We start from the raw sequence: 19,050 nt of genomic DNA, 5'->3' as shown, positions 1-19,050 counted from the left end.
GTCAACTGCTATTGTAGAGAATTAATGATTTTTTAATACATATTAACAAATACTACTATTTTAACTTGAGGCAGTTGAGTGAGAAATTCTCACGTGTAGCATTTGAGGGAATGTCAGCATAAATCGCACTTACAGTAAGACTGCATTTTTAATTACTGTACTCATTAAGATTCCATGATGCCATAAGGCTAAGGCCTTTTATCACGGATTGGTTCTGAACTAAAAGGTGTGTGCACATGTAGATATGCACATTTGTGTTATTTTCCTTAATTGGCTACAAAATAATATAATTAGGTTGGGGACTAGATCTTGGGAATTTGTCTATTATACTTCTGTTTGTTAAGGAACGTGCATAACACACAGCACCCATGTAGGCTTGGCTTGTGGCATAGTTGTCAAATTTAGCATAGACATTCAGACAGATAAGCAACGTACTCTTCTTGTGTGTATCACCTACAAGCCATTATGGCTTAGTGTGTAAATCTGTATGTAACTATTGAAAAATCCACTTATGAATGTATATAGCTTAGAACTAATTTTTCCCCTTTGTTAATTCTTTGATATCAATGAGGTATTCTTCAGAAAATGTATGGACTGGTTGGTTGCATAAGGGCAGTTGTTATTTGGACAGAAAATTGTTAATGGTCAGGGATTTTCCACTAAAATATTTGCATATATTCCTAGTCAAACATCAGTTTGGTTTCTTTTTGGGTTTTGAGCTTGCATTAGTCCATGTTCAGAACTTTAAAATTACCTTTGAATTTTTTAAACTTTTTATATCACTGGAACAGAAAGAGCATCTAAATTAAAGCTTCAAGCTAACTTTATTTTTCAAGTATTTCAGGAATTATACTTCTGAACTGAGATTTTATAAGTTGGCTGTGTATTTTCCTGTGTTAAAACGCTGTTATTGAAAATGGTCAACCGAGCCTATGTCGCCCAAAATAAAAACGGGGAATTGTGGATAACTGGCTAGCTGAAAAGGGTCACATAGACATAGTCCAGCTGGCTGGACAAAAACGCACATCGCTCTCAGCTTATCTGAAGTAAAGCAAAATACACTGTCTTTGGCTGTCCTTGTTACACAGTAACAGGAAGATTTTGGTGGGAAAAGAATGTTGCAGGTGGGAACAGATAACTACAGAAGAGAAACAAGGGGCGGGCTTGGTATTTAGGCAACTAACCAATAATGAGCTTAACTTTTGTAATATGTATGAGCTGATTATAAGAAGGCATAAAAGGTGACTGTAAGAGACAATAAACGAAGTCTGCTGATCACTCATATTGAGTGACTGTGTCTTCCCTCCGTCGCAACAGGCTCCCACTTGGGGGGATCATCACCATCCCCTTGAAGCACCAGGCACGCTAACATCCTGCTCCCCATGGCGGTTGCAGCATCGATATCCCCATCCGCGAGCGCCTGCTCCCACATCCTTCTCCAGAATTGGCTGGATCTGGTACTGATGCTGTAACTTGGACTGGTTGTAATGCAAACAAATCCTCCAACCCCTGTCTCGTTCCTGAGGACTTAGGTTTTGTTTGAACATGACCCAAGGTCTCTTCCAATAAATCTATCAAAGGTGGCTCGGGATCACAGCTGGGCAACAGGCCAATGGCCGGCTCTCCCTGCCACCCGGAAGGGAACCATCTCTGCCCCCCCTGACCCGGCCAGCGCTGCTCAGCTCCGACTGCGTGTATCCAGCGGTTGCATAACAGGTGATGACAGAGAATCTGGTGGCACCAAAAGTACCTTTGTGTGCATCGTCCCTGCAACCGGGGATGTGTCTGCTTCAACTGATGCCTTTGTCTCCCTGTCCGCTTTTAATTGTTTTAGTGAATCTAAAACCAATCTCCATGTCGTTAACGATGCTGTAGCAACTTCGTCCCCCCTCGAGGCAGCCTCAAAAAGCAACATTCCAGAGCTTTGCCATGTCTAAACGCTGAAGACATTTTTCACCGTAGCTGGCCAATCATTCTTTTTACACCACACCAGCAGAGTTCTTATTGCCGCCTCGTCCTACTTTATGCCTCTTCTTTCAAGTATATACATAAGCATTGTTAATATAGAGTTTTCCTCTGCTGAAATCTGCGCACCCATATCGATTAGTCCCCAATGGCTCACCTTCCCGGTGTCTGTTACGTGATCCGGATTGCAGGCTCTCCCTGCCTGTCTCAGCTATGTTGAGCACCGCCGTCACTGCTCATTCCCACCGTCTGTCCGAATCAGTTTGCTTCACACAGGGCACCATTTGTTGCAATTTGAGTTACGGGGGTCAGGAAATAACACAACACAAGCAAACTATCAAGCAGCCAAAAGCAAAGGCAAGGGCCTCGTTTATTTGAATCTCCCGGTTTATATACCCTTTCTTCCAGCTTCTCTGACTGGTTATCCTTACAGCTAACCTACCCAGCAACAACTATTGATTGGCTAAGATGTGTGGGTTTCATGTTCTCAGCCAGCTGCTGACGTGGTACCCCGCATCCAGTTCTAGCCTTGCTTCATATCCTGTTTTCTCTCTTTCTTCCTTCTTATCTCTTAGTTCACTCGGTCAAAGTTGCAGCTCGCTCTCTTTAAAGACACAGCTCTATCCCATCCTTGAAGCCTGAGGTGCCAGCAGCCCAGTCTAATCTTTCATGGCAGCAAGCTCCAACACTTCTTTTCTGTGGAAAATTGAAAAAGGGCTTGCTTCATCACTTCTTGTAACTCAAATCTTTTTTCACAGCAGTACTTGCTCTGTCTTTCAACAGTGGCACCATGGCGACTGTAATTAGACAGGAAAAATTATATCATGGTTCTACTTACATGGAGGATGGTGGGGGGGTAGTTGGGGAAAATGGCAAGTTGATGTTAGAGGGTGATATCTGTTATTAATTGAATGTGTTGGTTTAAGGCAAAAGGAAGGAAAAGATAAAATGAAAGGTATGAAGTTTAAACAATGATGATCATCTTGTCCGATGTGTGCAAAGGTGATAGTAAATGTGTGTGTGTGTGTGTGTGAGGGGGTTCTGCTGAGATGAATATGCAACAGATCAAAGGAAAATGAGGTGTGATGCACATGAAGTTCTAACTCCTCCATCAACCCAAGCACTTATGCCATTTGTGGAAAAATAACGTGCAACCCTTCTTCCTGAAATGGGGCTGATTCACAGCTGTAGTGGTACTCATAGTTTGCAATAGACAGGAAAGCTAAGACACAGACTTTGCTTGTGGCCACACTGGGAACACTGCTATGAATGTAACTCTGGTTTTCCATCCTCTGGCTACCCATTTGAAAATTTGGTCTGTCATATATCTAACCAGAAACCGAAATTAAATACTTTGTCTCTTACTGAAAATTCCTTTGTGCCTCAATAGTCCTCAGCACACCTCTGTTACGGCATTGTGGTTGAGTGAGGCACTTCAAAGTAAATTTGTGGTCAAATTGGACTCTGAATCATGAATGAGAATAAAAAAATTCTCCTGAGTTATAATGGTTTTATGACTGTTACGCATTCTAGTACCATAATGTCAGGAATCTTCACAGTTTATATAGAGAATAAAATTTTTTTAAGTCCTGTCCTAAACAATAGGAGGGAGACTAAAGGGATAAACTCTTTCTGGGTTAACTAATGGTAAACAAGTATACTTCTTTCACTGTGGCAGACCAACAGGGATAATATAGAGTAAGTAACCATGATCGTATTTCAAAGAAGAGCAGAAAGAACATCCATGGAGAGGAAAGGACCATTGCAATGGACCGAAGTGTAGCACAGCCTAGAGGAGACCCTAACAGAGTTCATCCGGTCCATCTGTCAGTTCAAATGCTGGATCAGCCTACCTAACTCTTCCCACGTTGCCAAATCTCTTTTGAATACTTCTAGTGATAAGGATCAATAAAACCTCACAGCCACAGGTGTAGTTCCTGTGATCCCATGTGGGATCCATGGTATTAATCAGATTTGATGATTGGAAAATCTTTCTCCTGTCACACTCTTGGGGTCCACCAAGACAAGACAAATATTAAAAATGTCCATACATTTATATTCGGAACCTGCCGTATAAAATCACAGCGGAGGAAATGTATGATATGTTTGGGAAATACGGACCTATTGGACAACTCAGAGTTGGAAACACTCCTGAAACAAGAGGAACAGCTTAAGCTCCTCAAGGAAAAATACGGAATTCATTACAAACCCACCAAAAAAAAAAAAAAAAAAAAAAAAAAAAAAAAAAAAAAAAAAAAAAGAAGTGCTTCAGATGTCCCCTACAAGAAATGGGTTTCTGCCTTGAACTAGCAAACATCTCTGTGCTTAAAGAGAAGCCTTTTTGCCTTGATGGAGATAATTTATTCTGTATTCTGTATTTATGCTGTATTCTGAATGTGGAAATTGGTTGAGACTAGGAGGCTGGCTTAAAGGCATTTTGCAAACGGGATTATTATTTTTGATCATTATTGTAATAATAGTTTTTTGATCAAAACCAGCCAAAATTATTTGTAAGCATTAGGCATATCTGAAGAGAATGCCTTTTTTTGAATCAGCAGTTAAGGTGTAGTTTAGTCTGAGGCTGTGGTTTTATCTGCTTCTGGTGAATTTTTGAAGTGATGAAATCAGAGATACAAGGTATACTAAGAGTTATGAGGTAATAAGGTAATAATCTAAGTAAGAGTGCTGTCTTTTATATCTACAAGTGCAATATGCTTTTATGTAGCAGAGAGAAACTTTAACAATAATGTTGCTTGAGCGAGATGTGCATGTGACAACTTGGGAAAAGGGATATCACAACTGGAGTGCAACAGTGTTTCTACGTCTGGCAGAGTGAAATCTTTCAAGACCTGAGTTTAGACAGTCTAAAATAAATTGTTAGCATTCAGAAAACCCATCTTAAGCCTCTTTTGCTTACATAGTGTTATGGAAGTCAACTGCTATTGTAGAGAATTAATGATTTTTTAATACATATTAACAAATACTACTATTTTAACTTGAGGCAGTTGAGCGAGAAATTCTCACGTGTAGCATTTGAGGGAATGTCAGCATAAATTGCACTTACAGTAAGACTGCATTTTTAATTACTGTACTCATTAAGATTCCATGATGCCATAAGGCTAAGGCCTTTTATCACGGATTGGTTCTGAACTAAAAGGTGTGTGCACATGTAGATATGCACATTTGTGTTATTTTCCTTAATTGGCTACAAAATAATATAATTAGGTTGGGGACTAGATCTTGGGAATTTGTCTATTATACTTCTGTTTGTTAAGGAACGTGCATAACACACAGCACCCATGTAGGCTTGGCTTGTGGCATAGTTGTCAAATTTAGCATAGACATTCAGACAGATAAGCAACGTACTCTTCTTGTGTGTATCACCTACAAGCCATTATGGCTTAGTGTGTAAATCTGTATGTAACTATTGAAAAATCCACTTATGAATGTATATAGCTTAGAACTAATTTTTCCCCTTTGTTAATTCTTTGATATCAATGAGGTATTCTTCAGAAAATGTATGGACTGGTTGGTTGCATAAGGGCAGTTGTTATTTGGACAGAAAATTGTTAATGGTCAGGGATTTTCCACTAAAATATTTGCAAATATTCCTAGTCAAACATCAGTTTGGTTTCTTTTTGGGTTTTGAGCTTGCATTAGTCCATGTTCAGAACTTTAAAATTACCTTTGAATTTTTTAAACTTTTATATCACTGGAACAGAAAGAGCATCTAAATTAAAGCTTCAAGCTAACTTTATTTTTCAAGTATTTCAGGAATTATACTTCTGAACTGAGATTTTATAAGTTGGCTGTGTATTTTCCTGTGTTAAAACGCTGTTATTGAAAATGGTCAACCGAGCCTATGTCGCCCAAAATAAAAACGGGGGAATTGTGGATAACTGGCTAGCTGAAAAGGGTCACATAGACATAGTCCAGCTGGCTGGACAAAAATGCACATCGCTCTCAGCTTATCTGAAGTAAAGCAAAATACACTGTCTTTGGCTGTCCTTGTTACACAATAACAGGAAGATTTCGGTGGGAAAAGAATGTTGCAGGTGGGAACAGATAACTACAGAAGAGAAACAAGGGGCGGGCTTGGTATTTAGGCAACTAACCAATAATGAGCTTAACTTTTGTAATATGTATGAGCTGATTATAAGAAGGCATAAAAGGTGACTGTAAGAGACAATAAACGAAGTCTGCTGATCACTCATATTGAGTGACTGTGTCTTCCCTCCGTCGCGACAAGAACCACCTAGTAGGAATGATTAGAACTTAGATAATAGACTTAAGATTCAAGATGATTGAAGATTATTGGATACAGTATTTACGGGTAGACTGGGGAGAGGTTTTCTTTTTATTTGACTAGTCTTCTGTATGTAGGAAGTGTATTGAAATGTCAGAATATAGGATTAATGGGAACTGGGGAGAGTTGACTGGAACAGCTTGTGGTTACCTGCCAAGAAACCGTGAACTTTAGTAAAAGGTAATTCCGGTAGGGGGAGATTGCGACCCCCGACTCATATACCACCTACCCAAATCGTACCCCAGACCCATTTCTAGACTTTTCTAACCTTTACTGCGCAGAATCGGATGTGGGAGAAGAGTATGCTAATGATTTTCGGGAAATACTATGATTATGCATGAATACTCAATGAATATGCATGAACAAGTTCTATATATGGTGTATGATTTTGAAACTTGGTTTGCGTTGATCATGAGAGGACTCACTCATGCACCCGGCCGTTAATAAAGAAGTGTCTGCTTATCTACATCACATTGGTGTCGATAAGTTCTTCATTCCGAGATTTTGGTAACACTCCCTCCATCACACTCAAATCATTTGAACCTTGGGCCTGCCTTTCTAGCATGTTCAAATTCACTGAAGTGTCAAAACAGGCCATACCCCTTCCCCTGTATTACTGCCACCTGGTCTATACAATGCTTCAAGACATGCAGTGAAGGGGATGCTGCTCTGATACTTCACAACATGTCTCAGCAGGTGTCTTTTAACATCATGTCCTCCTGCCATATGATCTGTAGTCCCCTCTCCCTTCAACAAGGATCATGCCATGGCCATCCATATGTTATTCAAATGGGTTAATATATTAAATATATGTTTTTCTATCTTGCTCTCCTGCATCCTGGATTGACATCAGTCCTTGATAGCTACACTAACTCAAGACTAAACAGGTAGTTATCAATGTCTTGGATTTTGTCTTGTATTGTTTAAACCAGTATTGAACCATCACATGGATGGTCCATGGGGACTGTGATGAACAAAAGAAATTATTTGTTTTCATACAGCTGAAATATGGCCCCCACAAACCCCACAGCTATCAATATCTGGGCATAGTCAGAAATCTCACTCAACCATGTCCTCACAGGTTTACAAATAATAAGAGCAAAATCAGGAGACCTGGCAGAGTCTGCTTACTTAAATCATATTTGAAATGTGAAATTAAGAGAATTAAGACCAAGACCACATTCCTGTTCATCCTTGTAAATGCTTCATCAGGGAAGAAGGGACCCAGGTCAGGATGTCTCATAAGGGGAGGGTCCCTTGACACTGCACTAGGCTTGGTCACAGATTAGCTTTTGAGAGAGAGAGAGACAGACAGACGTTCTCTCTCTCTCTCTCTCTCTCTCTCCATAGCAAGAACAACAATCCCTGGGTGCATCCAAAGGCAAAACAGAAAGCATTTAACAAGATTAGCTTGTACCAACTCCATAACAAACATCTCTCCTGTAATTCCTTTGTAAAGACCTCCTCATTTACCCTGGTAAGCAGAAAGCAGCCCATCACTGGTGATGAGCTGTTCCAGTGTTATTATCATTCAGCTTTTGGTAGATGCCTCCTAAGTCTCATGGTCATCTGGGCACTGCCAATATTATGAGATAGCTTCAGCACTCCTATCTGATTGGCAAAGCACGACACCACTAGTGCTGAACTTTCTGCAGTGTCTGTTAAAGATAAGGGGGGAAAAAGTGAATGATTTATGTAGTTTTATTTAAATAATTTATATGCTAAGCATTGCAAACAGAGCTGGAGTTGATAATGACTCCGAGAAGCACACATTGAACTCAGGTGCAGGTTATACTGCATTGTAATTCTTGCAGGATACAGGATTTCCTAGTAGTATAAAGTCCAGGGAGTGTAAACAAGGTAGTTGCTTGAAGAGTGTCCTGGTTTGGGCTGGATTAGAGTTAATTTCCTTCTTGGTGGCTAGTGCAGTGCTGTGTTTTGGGTTTAGTGTGGGAACAGTGTGGTTGGGGACTTTTTGGTTTCTCAGGCCCTGCCAGGGAGAGGGCTGGAGGGGCACAGGAAATTGGGAGGGGACACAGCCAGGACAGGTGACCCAAACTAGCCAAAGGGATATTCCATACCTTGGGATGTCATGCTTGGTATATAAACTGGGAGATGGGGTGGCCAGGGCTGCCGATTGTTGCTTGGGGCCTGGCTGGCCATCCTTGCTCGGGGCCTGGCTGAGCATATGTCAGCGTCAGTGAGTGGTGAGCAGTTGTATTGTGTGTTTTCTTTTCTCCTTTCCCTTTGGATTTCATTCCTCTCCCCTTCTCCCTCCTTTTCACTATAGCTGTTATTGTTATTATTATTATTGTTCTTTTGCTTTTATTTTATCTCAGTTGTATCTCAACCCTGGAGTATTGCATTCCTTTCCAACTCTCCTCCCCACCTCTCTGGGTGAGGGGGGGAGTGAGTAAGCGGCTGTGTGGTACTTAATTACCGGCTGGGGTTAAACCACGACAAAGAGTCTGTACAGATTACTTCTTTATCAGTTACCATCAGATCATTTTATATTCTTTATACCTTTTTCAGTTTGACCCTCCTGAAATTATCACAAGCTACATGTGTTTTCCTAAGTCGAAGAGAGAAGCTTGGTTCTATTGTTTGGCAAATAACAGTTTGTTACTGGTGTAATCAGGAATCAATTAAAGAGATATCAACAGGAAAGGAAAGATAAGGGAAAATCAGGAGAAAAAAAAGCAATGGGATTCAAAAATAAGGGAATTGATAATTCAGAGGGTCTTTCTTATGCCACTGGCTCTTCTCAGAGAACTTTTTGCTGTATGTCCAGTAGGCTTTGTCTTCTTCGGCTGTTTTTTGGCGCTTTTACATGAAGAACCCATTATCTTTAGCAGCGGAAAAATAAATAAAACATATATCTCCAAGCACCCTGCCCTCCAGGTTCATTAACTGGCCACTGCTTTTTATACTTATAATGCAAGTGAAATACATCTGAGAGGTTACTTAGAGCTAAAGAAAACTGATGCTAGTTCTCAAATTTGTCAGCAATCTGTCTCAAGACAGAGAGGTTGGATTTACACTACTGATCAGATTTCAGCCTAGCCAAGGATGAGATAAAGCCTGGCAAAGAACAGTAGACTTAGCTACATTACTGTTAATTTTTTTGGGTTTTGGTTGATGTCTCTGCAGATGAAATATTGTGGGTATTAAAAGAGACAACAGAATTTGCTGTACTGAGCTGTACAGTGTTGGTCCTTATCTTCTGCTCAGATAGTGCTTGCTACCTTGGAAGATGGTGATCTTCCCATTTCACCCTCATAATTCACAGAGTCAATTATACAAAGATAGACAGAGAGAGCAGAACTTCTTGACTTCGTGCACCGTCAGTTGAGACATTCCTTTAGCTGGTGATGCCTTGATAACAACAGGAAGTTATTGCCACTGCTGGTAAATAAAGGTGTTTAAAATACATTACAGCAAGATGTAAAGTAATGGGTTTTCTTTCCATCAAAAGCTTGTTGTCTTGTTCAAAGCATAGCAGGGATAAGCCTTTCTCCCAGTGGTGGGTGGTAACAATTAGAGTTCTTTTGAGGGGAAGCTGATCATATGCATCTGTCTCTCTTGAAAATTCATGTGGCACCACACAATATACCTCTAACTATCTTTTGCAAACCTGTGTTTGTACACATCCTAAAAATGTTTTCCAACCCACCCAGCCCTTTCACTTCTTTCCAATTCCCTTAAAATCTCTTCAGATAGTCTTTTTTACCCTCACTTGCTCTGAGGGACTAGAGGAATGAGGTTGAGTTCACCAAGTTATATGTTTAATTATTTTTGTTCCTTCTTATCATATTTACCACCACCACTGATGTGGCTGTGTGGTGTTAAAATCCTGGCTGAGCCAGCATGGAGAACATAGAAGAGGACAATGCACAGCTCAAAGTCAGCATGGCAGTTATTTTAATCACATCCTTCTAATATTTGAAATAGCAAATGAAAAAGAAATAGACAATGAATTGAAAGGAGGCATACAGAAAGTTTCTGCTATAAAGACGACAGGTGTTTAGCTAGGCAGCTGGTGTAATCCAGTCACAATTATTGCTCTTTTGCTAGATTCAAGAACCTCACAGACATGAAATGTAGCTCATTCCCCTCTCTTGAACTAAAGCATTCAGAACATGTAATTGTGCATGACGTACATCTACAGCTCTGAAGCTCCTCACTTAGTAAAAATACTCATCAGTTGCCTTTCCTGCATTACTCCTGCATACCTTACTGGTGAACAGTAACTCAAAATAATTTAGGAATAAAATTAAATATGTGAAACATCAGGGTGGTTTTTTTCTGAAGACAAAGACTTACATAGGAATTCTAAACAAAGCAGCCTGAATTGATCGAGTTTCTGAGTTTGCTCAAGCCTGAGGGCAGCATTCATTATTATTATTGCATTTAATTACTAATAACATATCATCATAAAGAAGCCAGTAACAACTAACTGGTCTACTTACTACTTTACTCAAGGGCAAACACAGCACCTGAAACTATTTGTAAGTTACATTTTATTCCTGAGGGGGTAACACATGTTGGCAGTGTCCCTTTAACTGCATTGACACAGCAGACCTGTCAGCAGTGACAGATTCACCTGCCAGTAACCAAGTCAGTGGCAATTGAAAGATAAAGTACACTATGGCAAATGTAAGCATGCCACTTTAATGAAAAAGGTCACTCTTCATTAATACTCCTCTTCAGTCCCCTATTTCTCAGAGCACTTTGTAACTGGACTTTGGTCTCACAACAGCCCTCACAAGGACTAACCCATTTCCATGAAGAGGAATGAAAGCAGGAGGAGATCAAATGCCTGTCCTGAACGCACCTGAGACCCAGCAGCAGGTGTACACCTCTGGGATAACATGGGCTTGAGTGACAGACATCCTTTTTTTAACCACTTAAGAATAACCCCATGTATAATTTAAATAATTCTGCCATGCATTATCATCGCTTAGTTGATCCTGACATATGACAGCTGCTAACTACACAGATAACACACATAATGTCTTTTAAAAAAAATCCATTTAGGAATTGAACAGTTCAAGCAAGACCTTGTTGTATGGATGATTACACTGAGGCAGAGTGAATCAGGTAGGAGCTGCCTGAACTGGACAAAAGCTCAGCTGATGTCTTGTCTCAATCAAAACTCTTCAGCAATTGTTTTAAATAGCTAAAGTTGATGAGGTTAACGTGCACTTAGAGTTATACTTTTGAGTCACATGGAGAAACTAGCTCATGTTCCCAAATTGCAATAAAAAACAGGGCAGTCAAATCTTCCCATTTCCTGCAGTGTTTTTGGAAGATGCTCAGCAAGAACACAAGTGGCCTTTGCAGAGCTGCACAAAGTGACTGCCTAACAGTTCTCCTTTCACATCTCAATGAAGGTAATTCTTGATTTTGTGTGGCATATATCCACTGCTCTCTGCAGACCACCACTGAAATCAGCTGAACACATGCATAGAGAAGAAGACATTGAGACAGTGCCACATCCAGTATCCTGTTCAGCATGGAGAGTGACAAAGCAAGGCACTCTCCTGCCCTCAACTCAAGGATACCTATGCAAGGATATCCCAAGGATAGGAATGCTTAGCTTCACTACCTCTCAAAATATCTGTTAAAAAAAAAACAATGGAAACTTTAATGGAGAAGCAAGAAATGGCCATGAGACATGTACTGGCCATGAGCACCAGTCTAAAGGACTGTATTTGGGAGAATTTTACCATCTTTACTGCAATAATTGGAACACAAATGACCACAAACTGACTAAACTAATGCTACTTACAGTAAACAGTGACAGTCAACTTGAACCTGCTTTCCTGGGGTCCCAGCCATGGGCACTCTGGGTGCTGAGCAGCCAAGCTATGCTGCAGGAACAGTTGTCCACCCTACTGAGACCAAAACAGCTGCCCTGAAGAAGGCAGGCATGATGTTTGAGAGTACTGTCACCAGGACACACCCATCAGGATGGCCAAAGAGCCATGTGGCATGGTCCTCGGTGGAGAAGGAGACCTTCACAGCCCAGTCTGGATAACTATGGTGACAAAGGAAGATGTGTGTCCCATGTTGTGTTGTGTGTGTCATTGTCCCCGTCCTCCTACCCAATTAAATTTTTACAGTCACAAGGGCCAAACTTTCTTCCACTCCCTGTCGAAGTACAGAATGACTTGCAAGCAGCATATTGCTTTCAGTAGGAAAATAATTTTTTTGACTGCATATGAGAAAAAAAATATCTAAACCAACCAAACAAAAACCCCCAGGGACACAGTAGAGAAAGAAAGGGGCAAAAGGGTCCAAGTATGATGTAAAATGTATGTCTCTCTCCCTAGACAAACTCCCAACCTGTAGGGGATGGAAACAGTGGGTTGTTTGACATTGATAATGTGCAGCTGTGGCCTTGCTTTGACGATGTGCAGGTAAGATCCTGCAGCAAAGAGGTAAATAATTTTGAGGGAGTATGAGAAGAAACCTGGATGAAACAGAGACAAAAAAGAGGAATGTGATCTCACCTCCAGAAGATAAGGAAACAGTGTGAACAGCAGAGAGTAGCCTATAGTGAACTGGGCGCGTGGACAGTAGAGCTTGACCAATAATAAAGCTTTTAGCAGCGCGTGTACAGAGTATGAACTTATAAAAGCTGTAACTAACTAACAATAAAGATCTTTGCTTCACAATCCTTGCAAAGTCCGTGCCTCATACACCACACCAACCCTATCTTCTGAACCAAAATCCTGATGTTGGAAGGCATGCAGGCTCAGAGGAAAAAAGCCTGTAATTTCTGTGATGAAGGCTTTTGCAGAAACTCATTATAATTCCTTGCTATCACCTGTCTGAAGTCAGTGGCAATGCAGTACTTGTGTGACATTATTAAGGTCAATCTCTTTACATTCATGAAAGTGCTGAATGACAAGGCGAGCGCCCAGGCAGTGATAAAGTGATGAGCCATGCCCCCTTCCTTTCCCCCACACCATCTCAAGGATGAAAACACCATGTATTTTTCAAATGAAAGCCACCTCTCCTCTCCCTGCCTTATTCTGGGCTCTGCCTGCCACACACACCTCCTTGAAGCATGTATCCAGAGGAGGAGTGCTTATCCTCATTTTCATTCCAGAAAGATCACAGTTTACTGTCAGTGGTTCGCAGACAGATGCCATGTATGTGAGAGGCAGAGATAGACAGGCTGAGTGGAGGAGAGATCCAGGTGGGAACTTTTCATCCATCTGAGATAAAGATACCTCTTAAAAAACTATAAATATATATACATATATATATATAAATTGATTGCTAACTTATCTATACCTAGGTTTTTCCTCTGTGTTTTGCTGTTCATTTAAATAATCTCCAAGACTAGACAGAGGAGAAATGAGTCTCTTACAGCTGTACAGATTTCCAGCAAATAAAATGTGTGAGCAAATGGCGATCATGCTAGGCATCAGGGCTCCTTTCAAACTGCATTTCTCTGCCCCCCTCTTGTTTTTCTTGCATCTTTGGAATCTACAGTCTGCCTTCCTCTGCCCATCCCTTCTTTTCCTAAGATGGGCAGAAAAAATCAGCTTAAAGGATAATAGTGCTCAGCTTTCAGTAGGATAACAGAACAAGCAACAGGGAAGAGTCTCTCAAACTCAACCAGAATGATGAAAACAAGTGAGTTAATAAATGTCCTCCTAAAGCGACAGCTAAACTCATGTTTGCAGATATTCACAGGCTGTTGCTCAGCAGTAAGGATCTCAGGTTCAAATCCAAGTGCTTGCCAACAGCAGAATTATAGTGAGAAAAATCCTCTCTTCTGTCCTAGCCCTTTACTCTGGAAAAGCCATATGCTATTTTAGCAGTGTAGGGATGCTCCTAGGCTCTGAGCATCATCTGTCAGAAGCCAAAAAGGAATCACCTTGCCTGAAAGATTTCTACAAGTTAAATTAACCTGCAGTCAGTTTCTGTTCATGTTAGGTTTAAAACTGCAGTAAAACCTATATTGCTAAAACTTCAAACAGATGAGCAAGGCTTTTAACAGGCATCTGATAGCACTAGAAATTTAACCACAGTCCACTATGTTTTCATGAACAGGCTATCCCTTAAGTTATCTTTCACACTACAGTACTGCTGACCCATCTCACCTGCCTTTAGGCTGAGGAGACCATGCACATCTTTTGAATTACATCTAAAAATTCAACACATTCAAAATTTTGGAAAAGCATGCTTACAAAAGTCTTCCTTAATCAGTGCTTACAGCCAGGGAAAGGTCTATCAGCAGTCACCTCTCACTGTTTCCTCAGGAGGAAACACCAGTGCTGGTGACTTTTCTGATCTTAATAGGGGTAGAGAGTTTTTGGGGGTTTTTTGCCCCACAAAGATCCGCAAACATTTGAGGCTTTCAGATGAAGTCACCCCTTGACTGAACCAGATAAGCCCATTGGGCATGGATGCTCCATGATAAGAAAAGAGAGGGGCCCTGACTCCCCAAGGGAGCAGAGCACTCTTACTCCACTTAAGGCAACAGGAGTTAGGTCTTGAAATGTATTTGGGGAACTCAAAAGCAAGTTAACTCTGAGCAAAGATTTAAGGCTAGGGTGCAACATGAATGCACCCACTTGTTTAAATTAAAATTGCCCATAGCCCTTTTATTTCCTTGCATCAGATTTTTCCCTGGAAGATGACAAGAAATTGTGGGTCATTTGCATTGTTTGGGTGGTTTTATTCTTGCAATGAAAAGCCACAAGCAATAGTGCTTTGTTCTGACCCAACAGTTACAGGGAAACAGAATGACTATGGGCCATATTTTCAGTCTCCACAGGTTGCTCTGACTCTATTTGGTGCTCCCTACTCCCTCTCTGCCTCCATGTTATAAAAGATTAGGACTCTTATAAAACAGTTCTGGCATTTCTATTATCACACATGCCTGAGAACGAGGATGTGATTGCATCACATAGTGTGAAAAAAAGAAAGGAAAGAGGAAAAAAGAAGAAAAATCAAAACGCAGCTGACTTCATTATTTAAAGAGCTGGGTGAAATTTGCCATTCTTTTAAGGCATCCTGGGCTCTGGAATATCACTGTCACTTAATGTTTGCAGTTAAGTATTTACAGATCTGTTTCCATGGCAACTGATTCTTCAAAGTTACTTTTACAATTCTGTTTTCTAAATTGTGTTCCTTTGGTTGATTGCACAGGGATATTTGGAAAGGATCCAGCTCTAAATCATGATATTTTTTTTCCCCGCTAAGGAGACGTCCTTTCTAATCGTGTTTAGTTAGTTCTTTGATGGCTTTATCTTGATTTGAAAATGTGCTGGTTTTTTTCTTAGCAGGTGGGAGAGGGAAGCACGCAAGCATTGTGTGGCTTTAGCAAAAAAAAAAGGTATTGGAAATTAGAAATGTGAAATAACCTTGTCTGAGTTGATTTTATCCTTTCATTGTTTAGAAGAATAGGCCTTTAACAACAACAAAATAAATAAATCAGTGCCCCACTGATAGTTTGAATTCATTACGAGGCCGCAAGAGAAGATGACTCATTAATTAGTCAGGGAGATGGCAGCATGGGAAGGGATGATGACTACTAGAAACAGTGCAGAAAGTGAGACAAGTGGATCCAGTGTGTGCAAGGTTGGTTGCCCCCAGCTGTATTGATATATCTGCATGGGACTGGAGAAGGTTGGTCTCACCTGTAAGGAGACACCTTGCGAAGCAGTAGCAGGGAAACAGTCATGACCTCTGCTACAGTTCCCTTGTCAACTGTGGACAAATAATTTGAAGTGTCTGTGAACAAGGTGTACAAGTAACCTGAGCCCACTGGCTTATGGTCTTCCCATCACTGCAGTACCATCTCCCCATCCCTCCATCTGGCCCCTAGTCCATCCCAAGCACACAAATGGGGAGCACAAGAGTTTAATCTAGACAGCAAACATTAGGAGACATTACAAGTATGTGGGATGGGGGGGGATATATATGCACGTGTTCCCTGTCAGAAGGTATTGTCCCTACCTGAATTCCAGATAAATTTAAGCTTGTCAGGATGTCTGAGAAAGGAGTGTTTTTAGCAGTGACTTAGGAATGTTGTAAACTTTGGTCATGTGTTGGAGGGGAAATCTGCTTAATGTGCTTGTCAACCTGACCACAAGCAAGGAGTCCTGCAATGGTCAATGAGCCACATCCCAGGCAAAGATATCCCTGCTGATGAATAACTTCAAATAGGAGAAATTAAAAGTATGGAATTACTTGGCTGGACCCAGTGGTTGGGGTAGCTGAAGGTAATACTTTAATAATCATTAATAACTCACTTCTGTTTTCTACCACACTAGAGCAGACGGGGTGTATATCTCAAGGGAAAGGATCGGACCAGAAGACAGAGTAATCAGAGTATCACAGAGCATTAACTCAAAAAGATTGGTGAGGTATCTGGCATTGATAAAGTAGATTAAATATGGTTGGATAATTACAATAAGAAGAGGAGGGATGTGGAGAGGGATAGCCTGATCCATATTTTCCTATGCTTTGTGTGAGATGACTTCAGATGATGAAATCACAGAATGAGGAGTCAGGACTCCCAGGCTCTCTTTCTAGTGCTACTACTTATTAAATATGTGACCATTCAGGCACTTTGTGCCTCCACTAACCTAAGCTTCCAGCATTGTTGTCAGGTTTGGTTAATTACTGTCTGCAAAGAGCTTAGTAACCTACACAGGAAAGATGCTAGACAGGTACCCTGGTTTTAATGTTAAAGTTCAAAATACTGTAATTAGAGAGCTGAAAATGAGTGTGTATCTGAAAGTGAAACAGCAAATTACAGGAAAGCTTATAAAGTGAATGAAACTAAGGAAAAAAATAACTGGAAGAATAAATAAAGAAAAATGGAGACTCCTAGGCAGCTGGCAGGCAAGGCAAATTTTGGCTGCCTGAGATAATAAGCCACTCTTTTGAAATTTTTTACTTTTTCCTCCTGTTACAGAAACACTCCATTAATTTTCAGGAAGATGATTTACCATTTGCCCTTTATAGACAAAACTGAAATAGTAGGAACATCATAGCAAAACATATGACCCAGATTTTGGCACACCCTGTGGCTCCAAAAGTTTAATGCACAACACAGTCTTGGATTTTGAATAGAGATGATAAAGAGACATTTCCTTGCTATGATGTTTATTCAATGGACAACAGCTACTAGGAGGACCAGGAGAAGTTGCAGGGGGAAGATTGCTTACTCACAGGGAACAGAGGGACTTGATTTCTTCTGATTTATTTACCCTTCAGTCTATTGGGTGAAATGAAATCTTCATGATGCATGCTGTAGAGGACAAAGAAGTAATAAGGGATGGACACAGTCATCACAAAGAAAAGTCAGAAAGGAGGATAAAAGAAGAGGGAAAGAAAAATAAAAAGTAAACATAATAGCAATGAAGTCTGGCAGTGACCTGTTGTGGTTTAACCCCTGCCAGCAACCAAGCACCACACAGCTGCTCCTTCACTCCCTCCTCACCCAGAGGGATAGGGAGAAGAATCGGAAAGGAATGTAAAACTCAAGGGTTGAGATAAGAACAATTTAATAGGTAAAGCAAAAGCCACACACACAAGCAAAGCAAAGCAAGGAATTTATTCACCACTTCCCATAGGAAGGCAGGTGTTCGGCCATCTCCAGGAAAGCAGGGCTCCATCACGTGTAACAGTTACTCGGGAAGACAAACACCATAATGTCAGATGTATGTGTGTTTCCCTTCTTCTTCCCCCAGTTTATATACCGAGCATGACATCATATGGTATGGAATACCTCTTTGGCTAGTTCAGGTCACCTGTCCTGGCTGTGTCCCCTCCCAATTCCCTGTGTCCCTCCAGCCCTCTGGCTGGCAGGGCCCAAGAAACTGAAAAGTCCTTGACTTAATATAAACATCACCCAGCAACAACCAAAACCATCAGTCTGTTATTGACATTGTTCTCACACCAAATCCAAAACACAGCACTGCACCAGCTACTAAGAAGAAAATTAACTCTATCCCAGCTGAAACCAGTACACCTGTGTGGTGGGTGTTCAGAGCCTCGTAAAATGGGATCCAAATAACAAAACCAACAGGTAATATCTGTTCTTACCACTTCCTCTTTCTCTCCCCTGTGATTTGTTTTCTTGTCCAGCTAAGTGGCCTGTGAGTAAATGGTTGCTGTATGAAAAGAGAATGATCTAACCAGCTCTGGCTAACTGGTTCCTAAGCCTCCAGACTCAAGATCACAGTTGCAGAAGGAACAGAAAAGCTTCCCCATGCTCAAAGATACATAATTTCAGCTGCTGGAAACTATCCCTTCCCTCCTAAAGGCAACAGAGGCACTGGGTACATCTGCATCACTAAATAAAACAGGGTTAGGGACCATTCTCTAGTATGAAGGCCAACTGACATAGTCTGACCACGCTCAGTAAATAGGCCTGTTATTTTGTGTGGGGTTTGCTCAGAGTAACAGGAGAGAAACCCCATAAAAAAACCAGGATTTTCAAACCCTGAAAATAAGGGGATGTGCTAATGTTATGAGGTATGGCATAAGGAAGTATCAGCACCCATGAGCATGCAAAGACTGTTGGAAACACAGTGGAGAACAGAGCAGGGTGGAAGGAGACAAACTTGGTAGAGATTCATTCACGCTACTTTTGGGAATGGTCCTTGGCATGACATATGCTTTCACATAGCAATTGATGAACAGTTTGGACACAGGCCAAAACTGCCAAGGGATGTGCTAATGGTTCAATAGGGTGGGAAACTGTAGGGAAGGGCTCATGCCAACATCCTGGAGTGTTTTATTTA

General features: G+C 40.9%; 1 protein-coding gene across 1 annotated transcript in view; it reads right to left on the bottom strand.

Moving 5' to 3' along the window:
- The window catches only part of LOC119140719 (CUGBP Elav-like family member 4), a 746,613-nt gene that overhangs the window by 231,552 nt on the left and 496,011 nt on the right, over positions 1-19,050 (bottom strand). Inside the window, exons 4-5 of the mRNA XM_037372253.1 lie at positions 10,867-10,874; positions 3,377-3,398 (exon numbers count right to left, since the gene is read on the bottom strand). Of these exons, the coding sequence (XP_037228150.1) occupies positions 3,377-3,398; positions 10,867-10,874 (30 nt within the window). The remainder of the gene's footprint in view (positions 1-3,376; positions 3,399-10,866; positions 10,875-19,050) is intronic.

This window comes from Falco rusticolus, chromosome W, assembly GCF_015220075.1.
Source record: "Falco rusticolus isolate bFalRus1 chromosome W, bFalRus1.pri, whole genome shotgun sequence".
NCBI classification, from domain to species: Eukaryota; Metazoa; Chordata; class Aves; order Falconiformes; family Falconidae; genus Falco; species Falco rusticolus.
The sequence above is the reverse complement of the archived record's forward strand: the minus strand, read 5'-3'. Positions and strand labels throughout refer to the sequence as shown.